This window comes from Heloderma suspectum, chromosome 9, assembly GCF_057233095.1.
Source record: "Heloderma suspectum isolate Gila_16-S chromosome 9, 16-S_ref, whole genome shotgun sequence".
Taxonomy (NCBI): domain Eukaryota; kingdom Metazoa; phylum Chordata; class Lepidosauria; order Squamata; family Helodermatidae; genus Heloderma; species Heloderma suspectum.
In genome coordinates, this window is record NC_139466.1 from 7,423,227 (window position 1) to 7,447,355 (window position 24,129).

General features: G+C 46.5%; 2 protein-coding genes across 3 annotated transcripts in view; both read right to left on the reverse strand.

The window, feature by feature from the left end:
* Window positions 1-16,191, reverse strand: part of MCF2 (MCF.2 cell line derived transforming sequence) — a 94,201-nt gene extending 78,010 nt beyond the window's left edge. The window contains exons 1-2 of the mRNA XM_084813668.1: window positions 15,973-16,191; window positions 82-150 (exon numbers count right to left, since the gene is read on the reverse strand). Coding sequence (XP_084669794.1) covers window positions 82-150; window positions 15,973-16,096 — 193 coding nt within the window. The 5' untranslated portion in view covers window positions 16,097-16,191. The remainder of the gene's footprint in view (window positions 1-81; window positions 151-15,972) is intronic.
* Window positions 16,192-20,807: 4,616 nt separating this feature from the next.
* The window catches only part of ATP11C (ATPase phospholipid transporting 11C (ATP11C blood group)), a 112,578-nt gene continuing 109,256 nt past the window's right edge, over window positions 20,808-24,129 (reverse strand). For both annotated transcript variants that reach the window (XM_084813671.1, XM_084813670.1), the window contains one exon: window positions 20,808-24,124. Coding sequence is in view for 1 of the 2 variants with exons in the window: in XM_084813670.1 (XP_084669796.1) it covers window positions 23,960-24,124 (165 nt within the window). In the remaining variant the exon portion in view is untranslated. The remainder of the gene's footprint in view (window positions 24,125-24,129) is intronic.

A 24,129-nucleotide genomic window follows, 5' to 3' on the forward strand; every position in this document is an offset into this window, starting at 1 on the left:
GCTACATCTCTCCCTGCCCCTCCCCACCCCAACACTGGGAGGTTTTGCAGTGGGGAACAAAAGAAAGTAGACCATACCCACCAGAAAGAAACGCGAACTCTTTCATCAAATCATCGGCAATGTCCCTTGCACGGGTTGGGAGAGCTGACTCTAGCAAAGAAAGCAACATGAAATGCATACATGAATCACTCTGCTGTTAATTGCCATGTTTTCAGTCCTACTTTTCCCTGCCTTCTCCAACTCTAGAACTCCAACCACTCATGGTTGCTTCACTTGCCTGCTTTCCCCTTTCTTTAGCCCTCTTGATGCAACCAATATCCCTAGCATTACTCCGTTCCTGGCATTACACCCTCCACTCATCTTCACCACCATGGAGCTTAAGCACAGAGGAGCTTTTTTTCTTTAGTTCCTTATCTCTTTGCCTTTAACCTCAAGCCTCATTCTCAGTTTACCCATCTTCCTCCCTTTTCCTCTGTCCATTGCCTACTGCACACCATTCCTTCAGCCCCCTTACCTCTGGGTTCCCTTAGCTTCCCTGTATCCCAGGATCACTTTACAGGTCACAGCCATCCTCTGTGTGAGGTTATAATCCTGGCCAAACTGGCAATTTCCCCTTTCCTCACAGAAGCTGGACCACATGCTGTTTTGTTTCCAGAGCAGCTGATCACTCCCTGCCATTACACCAGCCCAGCCAATCAGCATTAGAGGCTTCATGGCCACAAACACAATCCAATCTAGTGTCCTTATTTCCAAGTCTGTGATCTCAATACCCCTCATGAAAAAGGTATTTCAGAATCGGCACGCCTCTACACAGGACTCCACGATTTCTCAATTAAAATCGCAATGAGCTGTCGTTATTACCTGGTGCGATCAAGCAATACTTATGATATTTGGTATGAATGGTTCCTAGTGCACAGCAAGTACGCAACACTCTCCTATACAAAAGCTCCTTTTATGGCTGTATGGGAACAGCACACCATATCAATCATCCTCAGCTACAGAGGCTAACGGGAAAATGAACAGTTACTAGAAACTCTCCCACAGGGCCTGTGTAAGACAACACAAAGCGTAATGATGATACAGAAAAGTATTATTATTATTATTCCCCGGAAAACCGTTGACAAGCTATCATCTGTACTCCGATAATATTTCTAAGCCAAGGCTTCATTCTAAAGCTGGTCAACACTTGAGTTTTAACGTTGTGGTAGAAAGTTTTGCCATAACCAAGCTAAACAAAAGTGCACGTCCAACAGCTTGACTCGAACAGGACTAGCATAGCTCAAGCCAGCAGTTACAAGCTTCCAGAAATCCTTTTCTATGTCAACTTCTCTGCTGAGCTTGTTGCAGATGTATCTGGGACATGCTCTAGAACACATCTGTGATTCACATGGGTCACTGGTTAGGTCTACTGGGGATCACCATTGCTACATTTGAAACAACTGGGCCCTATAACACATCCAGTGCTGTTCTGGAGGTGTGTGTGTGTGTGTATGGGGGGTGAGGAGGAGAGAGACTGGTGATGATACGCCTTGGTGCACACGCAGAACTAACCTAATACTCGTCTACAGTTGCACATTGCAGGACAGCATCAATGGTGTGGCCAAACATTTCACCATTAATGTTCTTCTCATTGAGGAACAACATGGCGCCCTGGATATTTTTGAAAGCCACTCATCTAAGGGATTGCAAATTGCATTAAAGGAGCTATCTAAAGTGCTGAACCCTATCCCCCAAATTGGTTCAGCACCTTGGATACCTCCTTTAGAGTTCTGGCTGCTTCTGACTGAAACCCAGAGCGGATTTACCACCCCACTGACATAGGAGCCACCAGCCTCCACTGGCCAAAAATAACATAGTTACCTGTGGCCAGACAGCCTAGTACACATTTTTTGAGGGCTGGAAACTTGAGTCTGGGTTTTTATCTGCAAGGCTGGGATAAGGACAGGCGAGTAAAAGATTACAGAGTTAGCTTGAGTCAGAGTTACACCATGTGCCTTCATTAATTTCTTTTTAAGAAGGCAGGGCTGGTAGCTGGTTCCTTGCTCTCCTCATGGAACGGCCTACGCCATGTGCAAACAGCAGGCACCATACACACCTGTCAAGCTGAAAGAAAAACTCATGACTCTTCACGATACCGATCAACTGCTCTTTGTCGAGCACAATCTCTATTGTGTTTCATTAATAAAAGGGACGGGCAGGTGGTGGTGGGGGTTGTGAAAGGGCTAAGATGCTACCATGCAAATCCAGGGCTGGGAGAAAGAGGCTGAAGGAGATAATGGTGTTTTACTCCATTTTACTTGGGGAGGAATAAGCTGAAGCTGAACCCTGACAAGACCGAGGTACTTTTGGTGGGAGACAAGAGGAGGCTGGGGGATGTTGACCTGGTGTTGAATGGGGTATGGCTGCCCTTGAAAGACCAGATCCGCAGCCTGCGGGTCATCTTAGACTCCCAGCTGTCTATGGAGGCTCAGGTGTCAGCTGTGAGCCGGACAGCGCTGCACCAACTCCATCTGATACGATGGCTGCGCCCCTACCTTCCCCACCATCTGCTCCCATTGGTAGTACATGCCCTAGTCTCTCATTTAGACTACTGTAATGCGCTCTACGTGGGGTTACCCTTGAAGACGGTTCGGAAGCTGCAGCTGGTACAGAATGCAGCGGCTCGCCTGATGAAAGGCAGCCACCGGCGTGATCACATCACTCCAGTGCTGAAGGAGCTGCACTGGTTACCAGTTGTTTTCCGGGCCAAATTCAAGATGTCGGTTTTGACCTTTAAAACCCCATATGGTTCCGGCCCAGCCTATCTCAAGGAGCACCTCCAGCAACACCAGACAGGCCACTCAACAAGATCAGCCTCGGATGGCCTTCTCTCTGTCCCATCAGCCAGGACAGCTAGGCTGGTGAGGACGAGGGAGAGGGCCTTCACTGTGGTGGCCCCCACTCTGTGGAACTCCCTCCCTAAGGAACTCTGCCATGCCCCCTCTTAAATGAGCTTCTGCCACGCACTAAAAACGTGGTTGTTCAGGCAGGCATTTGGGGTTGGTTAGGGTAATTTTAGAAATGTGATGTTTTTAATGTTGAATTTTATTGTTTTTAATGTTGTACATTGCCCAGAGTGGCAGGGTGACCAGCCAGACGGGTGATTAATAAATTTAATTAATAAATAAAAAAATAAATTATTCACATCCTGTTTGCGGATACTGAAGAGAAAGACATGGGAAAACTAAGTCATCAAAAAGGAACTTGAGATTGTTACCAGACTCAGTGGTGTTGCAGACCAGAGTCAAAGCACCAGGACTTTGTGGCTAGCAGGGAAGACGATATAATCTGTTACCCGCTCAGGCTTCCCTGTTTCTTCTGAGCTTAGTCGCAATCCACACAGTAGCTGGATGAAAATGGATGTTCCCAACAAAAATACATTGTTGTGAGTTACCCTTGTTGTAATGTGAAGTATTTTGCGGTGGTCTGGGGCTTCTTCACACAGAGCTTTTATCCTGCTACTGAGATTGGTTACTCACGGAAGTTTGCGGGCCCTTTAGATGACGCCGTGACCCTCCAGGGCGTCTCCTGCACTAAGTGACCTTTATTCCATGTTTAAATAGATCAGAGATAATGAGGTATCAAATTACCCCACTTGTGTTTCGCTTGAGTTCCCTCTGTGAAAAAGGAAAAGCCTCAAGAAGAGGAGCCTGACCAATGAAACATATGGAAGACTCGGATAACGGGGAGATGGAGGGGGAAAGTGGGCGAGGGGAAGGAAGCACATGTAAAGGGAGTCCTTTGTGATCCTGCAGTTAAAACAGAAGCAGAAAGCCCCGTTTTAAATGTGGGATTTTAGGCTGGTGTAGAGATGTTCTTCAAGGGGCTGCGGTGGCTTAGTGGTTAAGACGCTGAACTGCAGACTGGAAGGTCGGCAGGGCAGCAGTTTGAGACCCGAGTGCTGCGTGACCGAGTGAGCTCCCGTCTTCAGTCCCAGCTTCTGCCAACCTAGCAGTTCGAAAGCAAGAAATTGCAAGTAGATAAATAGGTACCGCCTCGGCGGGAAAGGTAACAGCGTTCCGTGCACCTCGGTGTTCAGTCATGCTGGCCACATGACCACGGAAGCGTCTTCGGACAGCGCTGGCTCTTCGGCTTAGAAATGGGGATGAGCACCGCACCCTAGAGTCGGACACGACTGGTTGGGGACACCTTTACCTTTTTTTTTTTTTTTAGAGATGTTCTTGGTCTTGAATGTGCAGTTAAGACCCTGCTCCTGATGGGTGATGAAAGCTGCTAGTACTGATTTATTGCTTTGGAGGTAAAATGTTTCTCCCTGATGCTGGAAAAAGAAATTCCTGGAAAATCTTGAGCCGGTGGTCTTATGGTGTTTGGAGCCATGTCGTCTCTTTCTGTTTCTCCTGCAATCTCAGCTCTCTCCTTGGGGGCGTGGCTATGGGGATTGTTGCGATGAGTGTCCGCACTTCAAAATTTACCATGACACCACTGGCTATACCCTTTCTATATGGGACAGCTGCATTTCCCAGATGTGCGCATGGTCAGTGCTAATGTCTGAAGGGGAAAACTACACATCTCTGCAAACTTACCTAGGGACATTCCAACCTCCCAGCAGAGGGCCCACAATGCATCACTGTGTTTTTACAGTGTAAGGCTCCTCTTCAAATGTTATAGCGCCTACCATGAGACATGTAGTAGGCAGGTAAGGAAAACATCTCCCACATAAAATGAGAGAGGGGGGGGCACTAGCTAAAATACTGGATCTAGACACAAGGCAGTTCAACCATAAATCTCACTGGGTGACTAAACACGCAATCCTATGCAGGTTTAGACAGAAACAAGTCCTACAACTCCCAGCATTCCCCAGACAGTAGTGTTGTAGCACTTGTAGGGCATTTTTCTGTCTAAACATGCATAGGATTGCACCTTGAGTCAGATCAGTCAATCTTTATCTGCCTATCCTGCCTCACAGGGTCCTTGTGAAGACAGCATGGGGGAGAAAAGGAAACCGAACATTCCACACTTTCATCTCCCCTATGCTCCATTGCCCTCACCATTTTTCTCCCAATCTCTCCCAGCACTATAAGCAAGCCACCTTGTACTCCAGGAGCAGGTAACGTGACACCCTCTACACATTTTGGATTGCAACTCTCATCAGCCCCAGCCGGCATGAACCAGTGCTCAGTGATTATGGGAATTGTAGTTCAAACTTCTGAAAGGCACCAGGTTGCCTGTTTCTGGACTACAACATCTGGAGGGCATCAGTTTGGGGATGGCTGTTACACACACTTACCTGGGAGTAAGTCCCATTAAAATCAATGGAGCTTACTTCTGAGGTTTGCACTGTTAAGCATTTATAGGTTTGCACTGTTAAGCGTTTTTAACTGAGTGCCAACAGGCCAAGTTCTGAGTCTTCTGAGGCTGGAGGGACAGATATATCTTCCTCTGCATGAATGCTGGAGTAATTGGGGTGCTTGTTATCCTTAATGCATGGTCACTTCCAACACCAGAAAAACCTGTGGAGGCAGATGGGGGCCCCAGCCACCAAAGCAAGGATCTTTTGAATTTTCTCTTCCAAATTCCAAGGAAAGATGGAGACATTTTTCCCCAGAGCTATGACCTGTAACCTCTCTCATTCTTCATGGCCTCTTTTTTCCCAAGACACTAGCTGAATCAATTTTATTCTTTCAAACCAAAGAAGTAGCTTATCTTTGCCACTAATGAAAATCCAGTTTGACTGGCTGTAATTAAGAATCTGCCTCCTTCAGGCTGAAAAACCATTAGAGGATTAGGGGGGGGAGGGAATATAATTACAGATCTTTCTTCAAAGCCCAAAGCCACTAATGCTTTGGATAAATCCACCTGTTTGGGGATCCGTCTGCTGTTTGAAAACAGAGGATACTTTAAGGCCACTGAAGATTCTTCTCTGTTGCACGATCCTATCAGTGCAACCCTATCCATACATCTGAGTGGCCAAGCCCCATTGCGTTCGGTGGGGCATACTCCCAGGTAAGTGTCTATATAGGACTGTGGTCTTAGGCTGCAATTCTATACACCCTTCCATGGTAGCAAGCCCCACAGAACTCAATAGGGCTTGCTTCTGAGTAGACATGTATAGAATTGTACTGTGAGCATGCATTTTGTGTTTGTTTCAGCTAGATAATAATGGCCATTTCTTAAATAAAATACCACAAATGCTCTTGCTCTGGGTTTCAGCTTTCAGCTAGCCATGCCCTTTTCTGAAATACTCCTTTCCATCTTGTTTTCTGGGAGGGTCTCCCACAGCCAGTCTGTATTCTGTGCCACTGAGCACACTCAGTCCTCACTGCAGTTTTGGGGTTCCGATCCCCCTTAATTTTTCCTAAAGATGTTTTGCACTTCGGTAAAAATGCGGGGTTCTCTCTGGGCCTGCCCATGCCTCCCACTTGAGCACAGACGGTGCCTTTTTTGGCTACCAGAAGATCCACACTTGGAGAATGAGTCTGCTATTAGGATATTCTTGGGTAAATTGGATTAGAATTTCTGCTTCACCCTGAGAGTGGAAACTCCATCCTTTCCCCACTCCCTTGTTTGTACCTGGATGGATAAGCGTGCTTAAGGAATAACTATCTGTGTTATCCCTTGACTATCTGCCTTTCCAAGGGGTTTTCTCCTCATTGCAAGGGTACATTTCCATTTCGTCATGCCAGGACAGAGTAAATATGAAGCAGAAATGCGAGTACACTCCTAACAATACAGTGTCACTGAGGGAAAGAGCCAAGCACAAAAAAGAGATGGAAGAGATAACAGCTGGAAAGTAAAGCAATACAAGAATTCAATTGAGGATAGCTGAACCGAATCCAGGCACAAGCACTTAGCACTCTGTCTAACAGGGCATTTTCTAGCTGCAGCAGAGAGGTGGTATAGCATATAGCTGCTAAGCGTGAGCCAGAGAAGTCCTCCATTCAAATCCCACCACACAGCCTTGAAATCATTAGGAGGCCTTCCGTAAGCACCATTCTCAGGTCTGCAAAATCAGGATAATCGTGGCTGCGCAATCCCCCAAACCGTTCATACCATATTTCATCACAGATTAAATGCCGCAGAGCAGGGGGAATTTTAGTTCGGGTTGCACAAAACTATGGGAGGGATTTCTGCATTGGGTGGAGGAAGCAGTGCGGCATTCATGTCCAAGAGCATAAAAGCATTAAGATCGGAACATGCGCTTAAGTACGTCACTGCGACATCATCACACAGATGCAGAAAGTAAGGAAATCGTGTCTCCTTGCGAAAGCATCCCCAAGTTACGTCAACTAAGCTACACCAGATCTTCCGAGCTTAGGTGGAATCTCTGAATTTAAGACCGGAGTCCTGCCTAGAATTACTAGAGCCATAGCTCAGTGGTAGTGCTCATGCTTTGCACACAGAAGGTCCCAGATTCAATGCCCGGTCACGTCATATCCTCTACTACATTTCTATACCGCCCAATAGCCAAAGCTCTCTGGGCAGCTTACAAAGATTAAAACCCTTAAAAATACAGTATTGTGCATAATATAGAAACGGTTTAGCTAGAAACGGTTTAGGTATAAACAGAGCAGACATACACACACAAACACACACACACACATCCAAAGAATATCCCATAACTTGATTAAAAGCCTATCATATGCTACCAAATGGCTGGAAGTAGAGGAAGGTCTTAACCTGGCACTGAAAAGATAACAATGTTGGCACCGGGCTGGCCTCTCTGGGGAGTTCATTCCACAATTGAGGGGCCACCACCAAGAAGGCCCCTTCCCTTGTTGCCACCTTCCAAGCCTCCCTCAGAGGATGCACCTGGTGGAGGCCCTTAGATGAATCGTAGAATAGCGCAGTAGGGTTAGAAGGGGCCTACAAGGCCATCGAGTGTATTGTACGGTAGGTTCATGCTGGGAGAGGAACCATCAGGTATTGTGGTCCTGAACCGTACAAGGCTTTATAGGTCAATTGAATTGGGCTCAGCAACATACAGGCAGTGTAAGCGGGTCAGAATTGATGTTCTATGTTCAGACTTTCTTGTCCCTTTATCCATCTGGCTGCCACATTTTGCACAACCTTAGTCTATGTGCACTAGTTAAGATCTCAGGAGACGTTCTCCCCAGACTGATTTTGGTTCCCCATCCTTGTTGTACAGATTGCCAATGGAGGAATGTCAGGATTGGTTGAAAACATTGTTTGATTGGGATTCTAACTCTCTGTCTCTTACCTTCCTGTCAGTGTATATCCCTGAGCTAGGACTGGATGAAATGGCCAGTCACCTCTTGCCTCTGGAGCCTCTCCAGGACCCCAGGCTGTAGGCTGGGAGATGCTGCTTCCACACTAGAGCCTTTTGATGCATTCAGGGTATTACTGCTCTTCCATAATTGGATGAAAGTGGGATTAAAACAGAAGCTCCAAACCTCACAATACATTATTCAGTAATGCCCTTCCTCATGGCCAAGAACCACCTACAATGTTTACTCAGAAGTAAACCCTACACAACAAGATTCAACTGCCATCCAGTGAGTTTTTGTACCTGGAAGGAAAACAGGTGTCATCTTGTTCTTTGCCTCGGGCAAAGTCTTAGGCTGCCCCTGCCCTGGACAGCTTCTCCAAGCCCTGAGCTAGATGCATAGGTGGGCTGGCTCAACACAAAGCAGACTCATACAAGGCTTTCAATGGCTACTAGTCCTGATGGCCATATGCTACCTCCAGTGCCAGAGGCAGTATGCTGGGGAACATGTCTGGGAGGGCACCATTGCACTCGTGTCCTACCTGTGGGTTCCCCACAGGCAGCTGGTTGTCTACTGTGGGAACAGAATGCTGGACTGGACGGACCCTTGGCCTGATCCAGCAGGGCTCTTCTTACACAGTCAGCACACTGCCCAATGCTGGAGCAGGTAGGACAGGAAAACAACCACAAAAGGAGGTATGTATTCCTGCAGGCCTCACTTATCACTGTTCATCATGGCACAGATTAGCAATAAAAGGAGACAAAGAAGGTCTAGGAAATGCAATCTTTCCCCCGCCCCCACCTCAATTTATAGTTCAAATTGCCTTCCTCCCACACATGCCTGCTGTCACTTCCTTAAAAAAAGTATTACTGTAAACAATTAGGACAATGAGGTGTGGATTTATGACTGCAGCTGACGTTGACACGTATGTAGGATTTTAACTGTCCCATGTGGTTCTCTCCATCTGCCTCTCTTTCTCTCACTCTCTCTCCTTCAGATGCCTCCTTTGTTTACGGGAAGCACACAAGGCAAGGACTAGTGAAAGCCTCCAAAGCCTTTTGGGAGACAGTTGCCCCATATTCAGAAAGCTCTGAAACAGCATCCAAGGTATCTACATTTAATGGGATGTGCACCTATGTGCTTCAGGTAAAATAATTTGCACTGGAGTGGGGTAGGTGGAAAGAAGACAACACAGATCATAGAAGCACAATCTGGGGGAGGGGGCTGGTGCAGAAAATTTAAAAAGTTGCAGCACCAGGAACCGTGTTTGCAGAGGGGCACATTTCTGTACCAGGAAGTCCAAATTTGGATTCCTCACACTCCTACCAGGGTGTTAAGTGTAATCGATTGATTTAAAATATTTCTAGCCTGCTTTGGGGGACAAAGACAGAGTTCCAAAGCTGCTCACTGTAATCAGAAGAGTCAATTAAAACACAGAACAAAAGCGATGACGGAACAGCGATTTAAAAGCCCCATCATGCAACAAGCAGCAGCTATAAAAAAATGCTAAGCTGTAATAAAAAATAGCAATAAAAGATTATCCAGTAAAAAGCTCAGGGCAATAAAGCAGCCTTCACTGAGGCCCTAAAAACTAACAAAGACAGCATCAGGTGAGCGTTCTACAATCTGTGAACTGCCCAGAGAGCTTCGGCTATTGGGCGGTATAGAAATGAAATAAATAAATTGTAGAATTTTATTGTTTTATTGTATGTTGTACATCGCCCAGAGTGGCTGGGTGACCAGCCAGATGGGCGATTAATAAATTAAATAATAAATAAATAAATATAAATAAATAAATAAATAAATATAAATAAATAAATAAATAAATAAAATCTGGACACCCCAACCCAAAGGTCCCATCTCTAGTTAGCCTAAAATTAGAGCTGGGCATAAATGGCCTCTCCAAACTCTCCAAACTATTTATGGGCAGAGAAAGGGGGGGGAGTTTCACCAAAAATCTCCTAGGGGAAGAGAAATTCTCCAGCAGTTTTTCACAGATGGGGCTCACTATTGGCAGGGGTTGTAACACAGGGTCTTTCTTTTTTCCTGAGGGTTTTTAGTTTACTGCACTGCTTCTGTAGGTGGCAACAGCATCAGCTGTGATGAGGCTTCCACTTTTTTGAGGCAGAATTTTGAATGCCTTTTGGTGGCATTTTTGAGCTTCCCTAATCACTGCGAGGTGGCCGAGGGTGCTGTGTGTGCTTTCTCTCCATTGCACATCTCTCCACAGTTCTGCAGCCTCCTGGCCACCTGCATTTCCCGAACTGAAAAAGCCCCATGGAAGGAGTTGCCTCATGATGTCTTCCTCACGATGGCTTTAACTGAAGTGCAGAGGCTGCAGAGGCTGCCGGGTGCCACAGCGGTTACCATACAGTGACAGACAGGACAACCGCACACACTCCTCAGCCACCTCATAAGCAAGGTAAGCACAAGCACCCTGAACCCAACCCATGAGAATTTCTCCAAAATTTCTCCTCCTCTGAATTTATTTTCGAAAGCAATTTCTTAAAAAAAAAAAAAATCAAATTGAATGAGAATGGTTGAAAAAATGTGGGAGAAATTTTCGGCACAGCACTATTACAAATCATTATATAAAAAACAGAGAGCAGGAATCCAAACAAAGGTCAATAAGACAGGGAAAGTACTCTCTCTCTCTCTCTCTCTCTCTATATATATATATATATATATACACACACACACACACACACACACACACATACATATATATATATACCAGATATGCAAACACACACATGCTGGATATTGCATATATGGCATCATGATGTATATAATAACATAATGTATAAAGGCATTTCATTTAATATTTTTCATACTGTCAGTGTGTGACAAGATCTTGACATGATGTTAGACACAGTAGTATTGATGGTAAGAATTGTTAGTATTTGTGTTTTTAATATTTTACATTTTTTAAAAAAAAAATAGCCATAATAGCATCTTAACATCCATTAAAAAATAGATCTTTGAGGATTATTTGTTGTTGTTGTTCAGTCGTTAAGTCGTGTCCGACTCTTCGTGACCCCATGGACCATAGCACGCCAGGCCTTCCTGTCCTCCGCTCTCTCCCAGAGTGTGCTCAAATTCATATTCATTGCATCGGTGATGCTATCTAGCCATCTCATCCTCTGCCGTCCCCTTCTCCTTTTGCCTTCGATCTTTCCCAGCATCAGGGTTTTTTCAGCTTCAGTATCTGTCCTTCCAATGAGCACTCAGGGTTGATTTCCTTTAGGATGGACTGATTTGACCTCCTTGCAGTCCAGGGGACTCATAAGAGTCTTCTCCAGCACCACAGTTCGAAAGCATCAATTCTCCGGCACTCAGCCTTCCTTATAGTCCAGCTCTCACAGCCATACCTTGCTACTGGGAAAACCATAGCTTTGATTAGACGGACCTTTGTCGGCAAGGTGATGTCTCTGCTTCTTACTATGCTGTCTAGGTTTGCCAGAGCTTTCCTCCCAAGGAGCAAGCGTCTTTTAATTTCATGGCTACAGTCACTTTCTGCGATGATCTTGGAGCCCAAGAAAGTAAAATCTGTCACTGCTGATGCCCACCACAAAGGTTATAATGAATAAATTAGTAAACTTCACCCCTTGATCAAACTATAACAAGGAAAAAACAGTTGTATCTGTCAATATCCAAGTTGTATCTATCCTTCATAAGGACAATAAAAGGGTACCAGACACTGGAAAAAGAGGCAGTCTTTTGTCTGTCATCTTGTTAACTAACATACTCAGTTAGCTTGGTCATTTCTGTAACCTTCCAAACTTTACACAGCCATTCTTTCAATGTGGGGATAACATTAGTCCTCCAGTTTCTGGCAACCAAAATCCTAGCAGCAATCAATAGATTCTGAACCATCTCTTTATGTATGGGATCTATCTGTTCATCCACATAACCATGCAAGACTGTTAGAGGGTCACAGGATATAGAGACATGTGCAATTATTGCTATTGTACATGCAACTTCCCCCCGCCGCCCCCCCAAATAGCTAAAGGGCACTCCCACCACATATGATTAAAGTTAGCTTTGTCATTTCCACATTGCCAACCACCATTGTATTCTGTCACCACAGATAATGGCTTAGCAGTTTCTTCTAGGTCTAACAACTAGGAGGCAAGACATAGTGCATGCAGAAAAGCAACAGAATCAATAATAATAATAATAATAATAATAATAATAATAATAATAATAGTAGTAGTAGTAGTAATGGACCTTACAGATTCTAGGTACAACAATATAAAATTATGTCATTTACACCTTTATAAAAATATGTATATAGTATTTCTGAATATTCAAATATTATTGAGATAATATTGGAGGGGGGAGGTTTCAGACAAGCCCCCATGCACTGAAAAAAAAAATGAGAAGGGTGGAAGGTTGCGCAGGCTAGCCCCATCTAGGGATGTCGAAGAAATCCACAATGGAATCAAATGAATTCAGATTTCTATGAGTCCAACCCATGGATTCCCCAGCAGACTGGCTTTTCCCGAGTCACATGGATTCCATGGACTTGCAGACCATTTTTTAAAACTTTCTGGAATTTATGCAAATTCAGTCAGAGAAAATTCATAAAATGAAAAAAAAAAAAAAAAAACACTAGCCAAAAACGTGCATTTCCCTTATAGGCCAAAGCATGAAAACGCACATTTTGGCGGGGGTTGTGCATTTTCACACGTGTGAATTTGCGCAAATTAGAGGGATTGGAAAAAATCCAATTTTGTCTGATATAGATATATAGAGCTCCCAACACATGAGGGGCATACTGTGATTGGATAAGGATATCCCCTTCATGCATTCTTACAATTGTGGTTCATCTCAACCCCCCTGTTATTTATCTGTTTTAGTGGGTTAGAAGCCCCCAGCTCCATTTCGTACTGAATCTTCTTCTAAGACTTTGTGCTTGCAAACAGCAGATGAAGTGGTAAATTTGTGTCTGGACTGTACCACACATCAGACTGCCAGAGGGAGCTTATGTGACAGAATGACCATCCGGGAAAAACATTATTTATTGATTAATGATTGTTATATATTGCTTAATATAATAAAAGCCCTAAGCGATTCACATATAAATATTAAAAAATCACATTTAAAATACACTATTAAAAACAATTCCAGTTTAGTAGTGATGTTTATATGGTGCTGAATATAATAAAATTCCTTGCAAACAAAAAGCTAGACCATCAAGGAGAGCGGTTCTAGTCTAGCCATGCTATTCTTCCTATATGCAGAGAAGCTGTTTTGTAGGGAGGAATGTTCCATCACAACAGCCAGCACTTGCAGTCTGAAGTGGTACAGTCCAGACACAACCACCTCATAGAATCATAGGGCTGGAAGGGGCCTCGGAGACAATCGAGTCCAACCCCCTGCTCCATGCAGGAAGCCTGATTCCCAGGCGGCCTCCCAGCCAAGTACTAACCAGGGCTGACCCTGCTTAGCTTCCGAGATCAGACGAGATCGGGCTCATCCAGCCCTCACAGTCTCAGATGCTGTTTGGGAGAGGTGAATACAGCTCTATGGACAGCAGCAGTTGCTGCTTACATTACATCCTCTCGAAATTGCTCAAGTTCAGCCCTAGCATCTTTGCTTCCCACCAAGAAGCACAATCTCATCTCGTGCAACAATTTGCCTGCTTGTCTGTGCAGCACCTGTTTCCACCACCTGCTTAGTGGGTTGAGCCTCTCCATCCAGATGGCTCAACCCACCTTCTTAGCCCAAAACGTTGCTACCTGTTAATTAGTACGAATGGGGGAGGGTGAGAGGAGGAGGATAATGTAAGCCGCCTTGGGTTCCTTGCAAGAGGAAAAAAGGCGGGATATAAATGCAATAAATAAATAAATAAATAAATAAATATTCATTTCAGGGCCTTAACAGGATTTCTGGCTGAAGTAGAGCTCTGTACATTTGGGGTTCAGAGACAGACAGACAGAAGGTGGAGAGAAGAGCAGGGTGAGAGATGCGGGGGAGCCATGTTTTACGAAGAGTGCAAGATCAAGCAATGTCTTGCATGTGTGAACCTGCTTTGATGCACATACATGGCCCAGAGTTTCCAGACTGTGTGCCACCTCACTGGTGTTACTAAAAAAGAAAGGAGCGGGGACTTCCAAACGGCAATGATTTGAAGAGTACGGGAGCGCCTTAGCACAGAAGTTGGAATTAGATTGGGGGTGGGGGTCAGCAGCTAACAGCCTCTGGGCCAGATCTGCCTGCCTGTTGGCAACCCAGAAGTGAAAGAAAAGTCCTGAGGTATCTGTGGCAGTGGAGTACTTTTGAGTGTGTGTGTGTGTGTGTGTGTGTGTGTGCGTGTGTGTGGTGGGGGGGGGTTGATGGGTCATTCTCAGAATGACCCATCAGCAAAAGTAGTCGCCAACCAAGGGATGAAACCTTAACATTCCTTTAAAAATTACTACAATGTATTTTATGTATTTATTATTGTCAATCAAACCTATACATAGGCGATGTGATGCATTATTATTTTATCATTCTAAAATCGTTATTTTATTATGTATTAATACCACATGGGGAAGAGGAACAGTGGCTACCTTTATGCCCTAACGTTTAGGGGAACCCCTAGTTTCCACGGCGCCCTGGATTGATTGAGACCAGAGGTTCTTCCCTCGGAGCCTCCAGCGCCTGTCCATTTTCCCCTCATGCAGAAGACCCCCTCACATCTCCCTGGCACTGCCAACGTGCCAGCCAGCCCTTCTGCTCTACGTGACCCGATCTGCCGGTTTGCCCCAGGAAACCATGGGTGTTATGATTCTGATGTCCATTCCGGGCAAGGGGAAGAAACTGCTCTCGGTGCGCAGCTGCAGCTTTCTGCCAATCTCCAGCCACTGTTTACGGGCCCAGCCCAAACCCAGACGGGTATTTCGCCTGGTCAGTTGGCAACCTGGAAGCCTCCACCAAACCCCCACACTGGGAGCTCGAGGTTTGCAGATCGAAGTCTGTAGCCTACCGGAGGACGAGAACCGGCCTGCGCGCACTTGTGATGTTGTTGTTCAGTTGTTCAGTCGTGTCCGACTCTTCGTGACCCCATGGACCATAGCACACCAGGCCTTCCTGTCCTGCGCTCTCTCCCGGAGCGTGCTCAAGTTCATATTCATTGCATCGGTGATGCCATCTAGCCATCTCATCCTCTGCCGTCCCCTGCTCCTTTTCCTTCAATCTTTCCCAGCATCAGGGTCTTTTCCAGTGACTTTTCGCATTAGGTGGCCAAAGTATTTGAGCTTCAGTATCTGTCCTTCCAATGAGCAGTCAGGGTTGATTTCCTTTAGGATGGACTGATTGGACCTCCTTGCAGTCCAGGGGACTCGTAAGAGTCTTCTCCAGCACCACAGTTCGAAAGCATCAATTCTTCGGCGCTCAGCCTTCCTTGTAGTCCAGCTCTCACAGCCATACGTTGCTACTGGGACGAGCCAAAATCAGCCTGAAGCCTCTTCATCATCACCCCCCCCCCCCCGCTAACTGATCTTCCTTGGCTCCCCGCCCCCCCCCCGCCTGCCCTTTGACTGAGGCTCCCTCGCCGTTCCCACCCTAGCCCCGGTGGAACGTCTTCTCTGCCTTGGAGAGAGAGAGAGAGAGAGAGAGAGAGATGGTTCGGGGCGCCAAGATCGAGGTCCCCCCGCCCCAGCCGTGAGTCCGGGGCTGCATTGCAGCAGCAGCCCGAGCCCCCGGCCGGAGCAGCAGGACGCCGGGAGACTGCGGCCGGCGCTCCCCGCGCCCGACTTACCGGCGGCGGCCAAGGACTCGGCCGTGGCGGCGGCGCGCAGGAGCTGGTAGTAGAGCTCCATCTCCGCCTCCGAGATCCGGGTCAGCGGCAGGCGCAGCTCCGGCGAGGGGGCGTCCAGGGCCATGCCCCCTGTCGCGGCGGCGAGCGGGGGGCTACTCCCGGCGGGCAGCGGCGGCGGCGTCCATACTCCGCCTCCGCCGGGGAGCTCTTCCCGGGGCGCTCGCGCTCCAGTTCCTCCCTCTTTCTCCTTCCCTCCCTCTTTCCTCTTCCCTCCCTGCCAGGCAACCCGATCGGGAGAGAGACAGGGCTCCCCGCCTTGGGCTTGGCTTGGCTTGGCTTGGTTGGCGCGCCTCGCCTCGCCCGCCCGCCCGCTCGCTCGGGGACTCTCGGCCCCCCGACGGCAGGGCGCGCAACGGACCGCCCTGGCAGAGCGGAGCGCACGGGCTGGGCGGAGAGCCTTGGCGCGGCGTTGCCCGGCTGCTTGGGGAGCCTCAGCCGCGGACGACGAGCCTCGCGGCTCCCTGGGTTCAAATCAGACAGGGCGCAGGGGATGCGTGATTCGCATCCTGGCCCTCCTCTCCCCGCGCCCCACCGCCAAAGGGGCGCCGGGAAAGCGCCAGGACGGCACGGACGGCACCGGGCTACCCACCCGTCTCCAGCGCACCCCCTGGCGGCTGCTCATTCGCATCGAAGAGGCCAGGAAGATCCGAATTACGCGTCTCCGGCGTCGCGTCTGACTTGGTCCTTATTATCAGGTTATTGTTCCGTTAGCTGGGGGGAGTGCATGGAACGGGGTGCATCTTGCGCCCTGAGACACAACGTATAACCCTATTCTCCATAGTCTCCTCACAGAATCATAGGATAGTAGGGTTGGAAGGGGCCTACAAGGCCATCGAGGCCAACCCCCTGCTCATTGCAGGAATCCAAGTCAGAGCATCCCTGGCAGGTGGCTGCCCAGCCTCGTCTTGAAGGCCCCCAGTCCAGGGTGGGAGAGCCCCCCACCTCCCTAGGGAATGGGTTCCATCGTCGTGTTGCTCTAACAGCCAGGATGTTTTCCCTGATGTTCAGCCGGATTCCTCCCCACCCCATGCAAAGCAACAAGCAAGAAACCAGCTGCTATCAGGTCTAGTTTTTATTGCATGCAAAGCATATGCTCTGCCACTGAGTTACAGTTGCTGTTGTTATGATTGTGATTATTATTACATTTCTATGGGTCTTCATGTTGGGGCGGGGGGGGGCAGCTGTGAGATTCTCTGAGGCCCCCTACTGGTTGCCCTTGGACACAGGACATGACTAGATGGACCTTTGGCCTGCTCTAGTATGGCTCTTTTTACATTTTCCATCCCTCCTTTCCCTGGTAGGGATCCTGCAGGCAGGCAGAAGTCCAGCAGGTGTATCTCTATACTGCTAAAAACTGAATTTGGTTGTGGGGCTGTTAAAAGCAGAGGACAGCCAGTGTGGTGTAGTAGTGGGAGAGTTGGACGGGACTCCGGAGATCCGGGCTGTAGTCCTCACTCTGCCATGAAGCTCGCTGGGTGACTGTGGGCCACTCACTGCCTCTCAGCCTAAGCTACCTCACAGGGTTGTTGCTGCGAGGTTAAAATGGAGAGGAGGAGAATGTACACCGCCTTGGGTTCCTTGAGGAGGAAAAAAGGTGGGATATAAAGGCAGAATGCCATTGTGTTTGATGTGTTTAATGCTGTTCCCTTATATGGTTCTCTTATAGGGGCTGTTATGCTGTTTTCATATGTTTATTTTATAAAGGTAAAGGTGTCCCCAGCCAGTCGTGTCCGACTCTAGGGTGTGGTGCTCATCTCCATTTCTAAGCCGAAGAGCCAGCGCTGTCCGAAGACGCTTCCATGGTCATCTGGCCGGCATGACTGAGCACCGAGGTGCACGGAACGCCGTTACCTTTCCCGCCAAAGTGGTACCTATTTATCTACTTGCAATTTCTTGCTTTCAACCTGCTAGGTTGGGAGGAGCTGGGACTGAAGACGGGAGCTCACTCCGTCACGCGGCACTCGGGTCTCGAACTGCTGTCCCGCCGACCTTCCAGTCTGCAGTTCAGCATTTGAACCACTAAGCCACCGCGGCCCGTTTATTTTATATGATGTATTTAAAAAAAACACACACATTTTGGTACACTGGTGATCTTTTTTTAAAGATGTGTATTTTGTGAGCCGATTTGAGTCTACCTGGTGGAAAAAAGCAGAATATAAACTTTTAAAAAATCACCAGTCAGTGACCAGCAGTTGCTTATGAGTGAGCTCCATCTCTCCTCTGCACCCAGCATAGAAACCAAGCAGGATGCATGAGGAGGAAAGCCCCTCCTCCATGCCCAGCAATGACAGCCAGTGTGGTATAGTGGCAAGAGTGCTGGACTGGGACTTGGGAAATCTGGTACTAGTCCACACATAGAAGTCACTATACTATTTTTCAACTACAGTTATGATGTATTACAGCTGGGCATAAATGGCCTCTCAAAATTCTTTATCCTATCTGTAGGCAGAGAAATTGGGTTTCATCAAATTTCTCCAGGGGAACGAGAAATTCTCCAGCAGTTCCTCAGAGTGGGGCTCACCATTAGCAGGGGTTGTAGCACAACTCTTTTTTTCTTTTTCCTAAGGGTTTTTGCACTACCTCCATTTTGGTGAGGGTTTTGAGGACACCTTATCGTTGTGAGGTGACCAAGAGTGCCATCTGTGTTCTTTCCTTCTATTACACATCTCTCCATCGCTGTCTGAGCTTCTTGACCTGCAAAAGCCCCATGGGGGAGGAGTTACCTCATGATATTGTCCTGTGGGGTTTAATTGAAGTGGGGGAAATTGGGGAGGCTGCGGCTGCCAGAGACGTGTGTACAGTGAAAGACCAGACAGACCCTCATGCACACTCCTTAGCCACCCCACACATAAGTAAGCATAAGAACCCCAAACCCAACACATGAGAATTTCTCTGAAAATTTCTTCTCCTTTGAACATTTTTTCCAAAGCAGATATCAAAGAAAATGTGGAAAGAATTTTCAACACCATGCGTATGTGTGTTGGCAGGGAAAGCGACTGTATACAGCAGCTTTGTTCAAGTTCCATACAAGCTGCCATTTCAGATCAATTAGTCTGAAAAAGGCACTCAGGCTGTTCTCTTGCATTTGGCGTAGGTTATATAATTATGCTTCGTCTTTTAACACAAGTTCACTGATCTGACAGGCAAAAGACTGCCTTCATTCTTCTGAGGGAAGGTTCTCATTTTATTATATTTTTTGTTCATCTTCAACTGGAATGGGGAAAGATTTTTGCTTCCATCTATTCTCAAAAGAAGTCAAGAATTTACCAGATGGCCAAATTTGAAAGGTAAGTAGCAGGGGATGAATGGGGAAACGAGACAACGGAATTACCAAGAAGTGTTACTGCTGTCTTTTGGTACTAGCACGTCTGTTCCCATGCATGGAAAACACTGCAAAGCAGGCTTCCTTGTGGCTAGGCCCACTACATTACTTTTGTATGAAACCAAGTGTTTGTTTTGCTTAGGATTTTGTAAATCAAGTGACTTACTGTCCTATTAAAATCTGATGTTATTTGCATCTTCCAAACTACTATGTATGTAAATGTCATTTTCAGGATGTTATCTTTTTCATGCAAGCAGCTTTGAAGGTCACATATATGGAATAAAAGTAGCACACAATTGCCACAAACAAAAATCACAGGGGGTTTCTGCAATCTTGCAAGTACAGCTCCAAAGTTGCTGGACAGTAAGAGAAATTTGTTAGCTTCCTTGCATTCACCCCCTACCCCGGGCACCAGTGGGGGTCTGTTTTGGTAAAGCTTCCCTACCTTGAAGTGATTTTTCTTAGCTGTAGGCAAGTGCATGTTTACAAGCCTGGGTGGTCTAAGTTAACCACATGTCTGAGCTAGCAATCACAAGCAGAGAGGCAATGCTTTTCCCAACGCATTTCCTTGCTGTAGTTGTTACACCGAAAAGTCTGGGTCACCCAAGATGACAGATCTATCCAAACTCATAATCAGAACATACCAAAGTTTATTGATTTCAAAACAAAAAAGTTTGTTTTTGTAATGAAAAAAGGGGAAATTGCATTCATAAAACATTCACATTCCATTGTCATTATATAAAGCAACATGAACGTATAAAATTGCAGTTGAAGTGATAAAAATTAAGAATGCAATCCCGCCAGCTTTTGCAAGAAGCTGAAAAATGCATCTTAAAATCTGTATATAATTACACTCTCCTCTGCTTTCCCCCCATATTTACAAAATGTATTGTTAAGTTCTGCTGCTGAATTAGAAGAGCTTTACAATATTGACACCAGTGTCTTTGGAGCGGCGTGGCACAGATGCAAAGCTGAATTTTGTAGTTGTTGCTCATTCCAGGTCATAGAATATAATCCTCCAGTAATTATTATATTGCTCTGGGGAAAGGAGCGGGAAAACCACCCAGCAAAAATTCATTATTTGAAAATACAGGATGAAATGGAGATAGTTTGTAGTGACTAAGGCCTAGTAGTCTATGCAAAAAGCAGATCACATGGTAAATCTACTCCTGAACTGTACCGTGTCAGAGTGAATTTCCCTTTGCCCTGGACAAAAAAAGAGAGAAAACTAGCCTGTCAGTATCTTTAGGCTATTTCCTCCTCTGCACCCCCAACACTTAATTTTTCTATGTGTAGTGTATCCCTCTACCCCATGAAAGAGGATCCAAACATAAGATTTCCCATCTGCCGTCTGAAGAGGTACAGTCCAGTTTTGATCACAATTTGCAACAAATTTGCAACCTGTGTAATAGACCAGACTCAAGTCCCAGTTATTCTCAATAGGATGCCAAGGAAACCAACTTTCCCCCATTTCTTTTTACAGCTTCCCAAGGATGAGAGTGGTTGACACCACGTTGCTTGAGGTGTGCTGTAGTTTGAGTTGCCATTTTGACCAAGCCCTAGGGCGCAATCCAATGCATGTTTAGGCAGAAAAAGTCCCACAATTCTGAGCATTCCCTAGCCAGCCATGCTGTCTAAACATGCATACGATTTCACTTTTTTTCTTTCTTTCTAAACTTGCATCGGATTGTGCCTGTAGTCATATGAAATGAGACACAGCAAAAATACTGCATAGGCTGATGCAAAATGACAATATGATTACCCAGCCAAAAAAAAGAGCCCCAAAGTTACCCAACTGCCCTCCATGCCTTGTTGAATGGTTTTTTCCCCCTTCCTTCAAGCCTTTATAAATCTCAAACTGCTAGGTGTACATCATATAAGTGTGGATTAACTCCTTTGTTCTCTTCCCCCAGTGCTGAGTGCAGATGAAAGGGAAGATTTTGATTCAGAGCTGGTTTGTTCTTTTACAAAAAGCAAATGCAAATAATAATGTATATTCACTTCCTGGTTCGCAGGTGAGAATTTGGCGATCTTACCAAAAAAGATTTCTGGCCCAGTTATTTCGGGGGGGGGGGGGGGATGAGCACTAGTTTCCTCCCAACTCATTTTGAACAAAAATCCCCCCCCCCAAAAAAAAAATTACACCTATCTCTGAACTAAAATAATTGGCTGGTGTAGAACTGCTTCCTGATCACAAACATCAGCCAGAAGTCTGCAGGTGGCGAAAGGCAGACTACAACATCCCAGCGTTCGTGTTGGAAAAGCAAATCACGTAAACACTGACTAGGCATTCAAAAGGAAGTTATGATTTGGCACCGAGGCTGCTTTTGGGACTTAACTGGATGTTGCAGGGAAAGCACAGCTGTTGCGTTGCCACTCCATGTGTCCGTTTACATCTCATAAAAAAAAACAACGCGGTGCAATGTGGGATCAGCACATCCAGCATTTCCCTGCTCCCTGCAAGCAGCAATCAATGATTTGCAGCGGGGAACAGCAAATGCGATGATGTCACGCCATGTGTTTCTGTTCAGAGACACTGCCACGGCGACGTCAGTGCCAGCCACGCTTCTCCTGTACTGTCCAGCGAGGCTTTCAGAGATGAAATCAGTAGGCCTGGTGGAAACGAGGCTCTGATCTCCAGGCCCCATTTTCTAAAACAAGGGGACACATGGGAAAAGGGCTTGAATTATGAGCATTTACACCAATGAAGAAGGAATCTTTTGGCCACATCTCAATGAAATGTACAAGGTTTAAGATGGGTCCAGCTTACCCCTTCTCACTTAGAACATAAGAGCCCTGCTGGGTCAGACCAAGGGTCCATCTAGTCCAGCATGCTGCTCACTCAGTGGCCAAACAGCTGCCCAAAGGAAACCCACAAGCAGGACATGAGTACAAATGCACCCTCCTGCCCATGTTCCCCAGCAACTGGTGTACAGAGGCATACTGCCTCTAACATTGGAGGCAGCATAGAGCCATAAGGACTAGCAGCCATGGATGGCCTTATCCTCCATGAATTTGCCTCCCCTCGCCCCCTTTAAAGCCATCATAATTGGTGGCCACTTTTTCTCCAGCTTACGACGGCTACAGAAGTATTCTAACGAGTCCACGCACGGCCCATCGTTGTAGAATTGCCTGCTTGCGGGTATCCTCAGGCTTGGGCTCACGTAGAAGCAGCCCGTGAATCCAAGCCTGCACCTTGATCTTCAATTGCAACAGTTCCTCCTGGAGCCGCCACTCCCACCGGAAGTGCCATAGTTGCATGTTAGCCCACCTGTAAGAAAACCCCGCTGGGGTTCGGTACCACAGCGAGCGCCCCAACGCTGCTTCACATCTCGTGTGGTGGCAAATGTATGTGCATGCATATGTACCATTGAGATACACGCAGCTGAGAACATGCATTCATTGCAGATGCAAAGCCTTTTTCCCCTTTTAACATGTTGGTGTAAAAGGTTTTACAGGGTCACCTTCAAAACATAACGTGTTTATTCCAGGAAAGCTAACAGTATGAGCATTGCAGGGTCTCCTCCCAAGTAAGGCAGGGCTGTCAACCCACAGGGATGGATCTTCCCCTAACCTACTGCCTAACAGAAGTCCACAGTTTTCAAATGGGAAGAGAGGGATCCGGGTTAGCATGGCAAATAACACATGGCTTGTATCCTTCACTGACTAGGCCTTGTGAACAATGGAAACAGTAGAAGATGGAGGCATTGCATCTGAAGAAGGTGAACAGCCCCTTAAGAGCTCAAGTTAAGACGGGTCTGAAAACGTGCTGCAAATATTTTTACATGGCCCAAGCATGTTCAAGGTCTCTTAAGTGAGTGGATGTTCATTCTGACTGTGCAATTTGAGGTGAAAGAAGCCACAGAAAAGAACACATTTTTTTCCTTAAAGGTGAAGACTTTGTGCACCTTGCCCGTTTTTTCAGTATTTTTTTCCCACCCATGCTTAAGAGGATTTCATTACATTACCCTCAGTTTTTGCAATGGAAGTGGATGCCACAGGAGAGGGCTTTCAATTGTCCACCCCCACCCCCCAAGTATTCCTGGATTAGGAAGGAGAAATATATATTTTAAAGGTCCAGGTTCTTGTTACAGGAACAGGGTGGTGAGGGGGGGAAAAAAGCCATTACGGGAACACAACATGGTTTAAATGTATGCCTGAGCCATGGAATGGGATATGAAACTTTCAAGTGCTGTTTGTGGAAAGTGGAACAGAAAACTTGTGCTATTTCTTTGGTTGGGACAAAAACAACCAAACAAAACAAAAAGATCCATGAGCAGCTCTTCCCCTTCCTTGGATGAATGTGGATCGTGGCCACACAGAGGACACATTGTTCATTTCAGAGGACCAAAATCTCTCATGATTTTCACCATCAAAACAGCAAAGTTGCGTTCTCAAAACTTGCATTAGGAAGGGAAAAAAAGGCCAAGATGACTCTTCCTCACCTTGATTTTTTTAAAAATGCAAAGCAAACCAATGTCCTCTTTGAAAAGAAAAAAGAGAGAGAGAAAGGGGTGGGGGAAGAGAAATGGAACGAAGATCTTGCATCATTTTTTGTGAGCATGACTGCTTCCCCAGTACTCATTTTGTCTCAGAGAGCACTGTTCATTTGACACCCACGTGCTGGGGTTGTAATCTTTGCATCTGAAGCATCCTGAGATGGCAACGTTCTGCAAAATTCGCCACAGCGTCCCCCGCCTTCATGCGAGAGGTATAACCGTCCTCGAGCTGTTTGTAGGATACCAGCACTGGTAGCTCCAGAAAGTCGGGCTGTA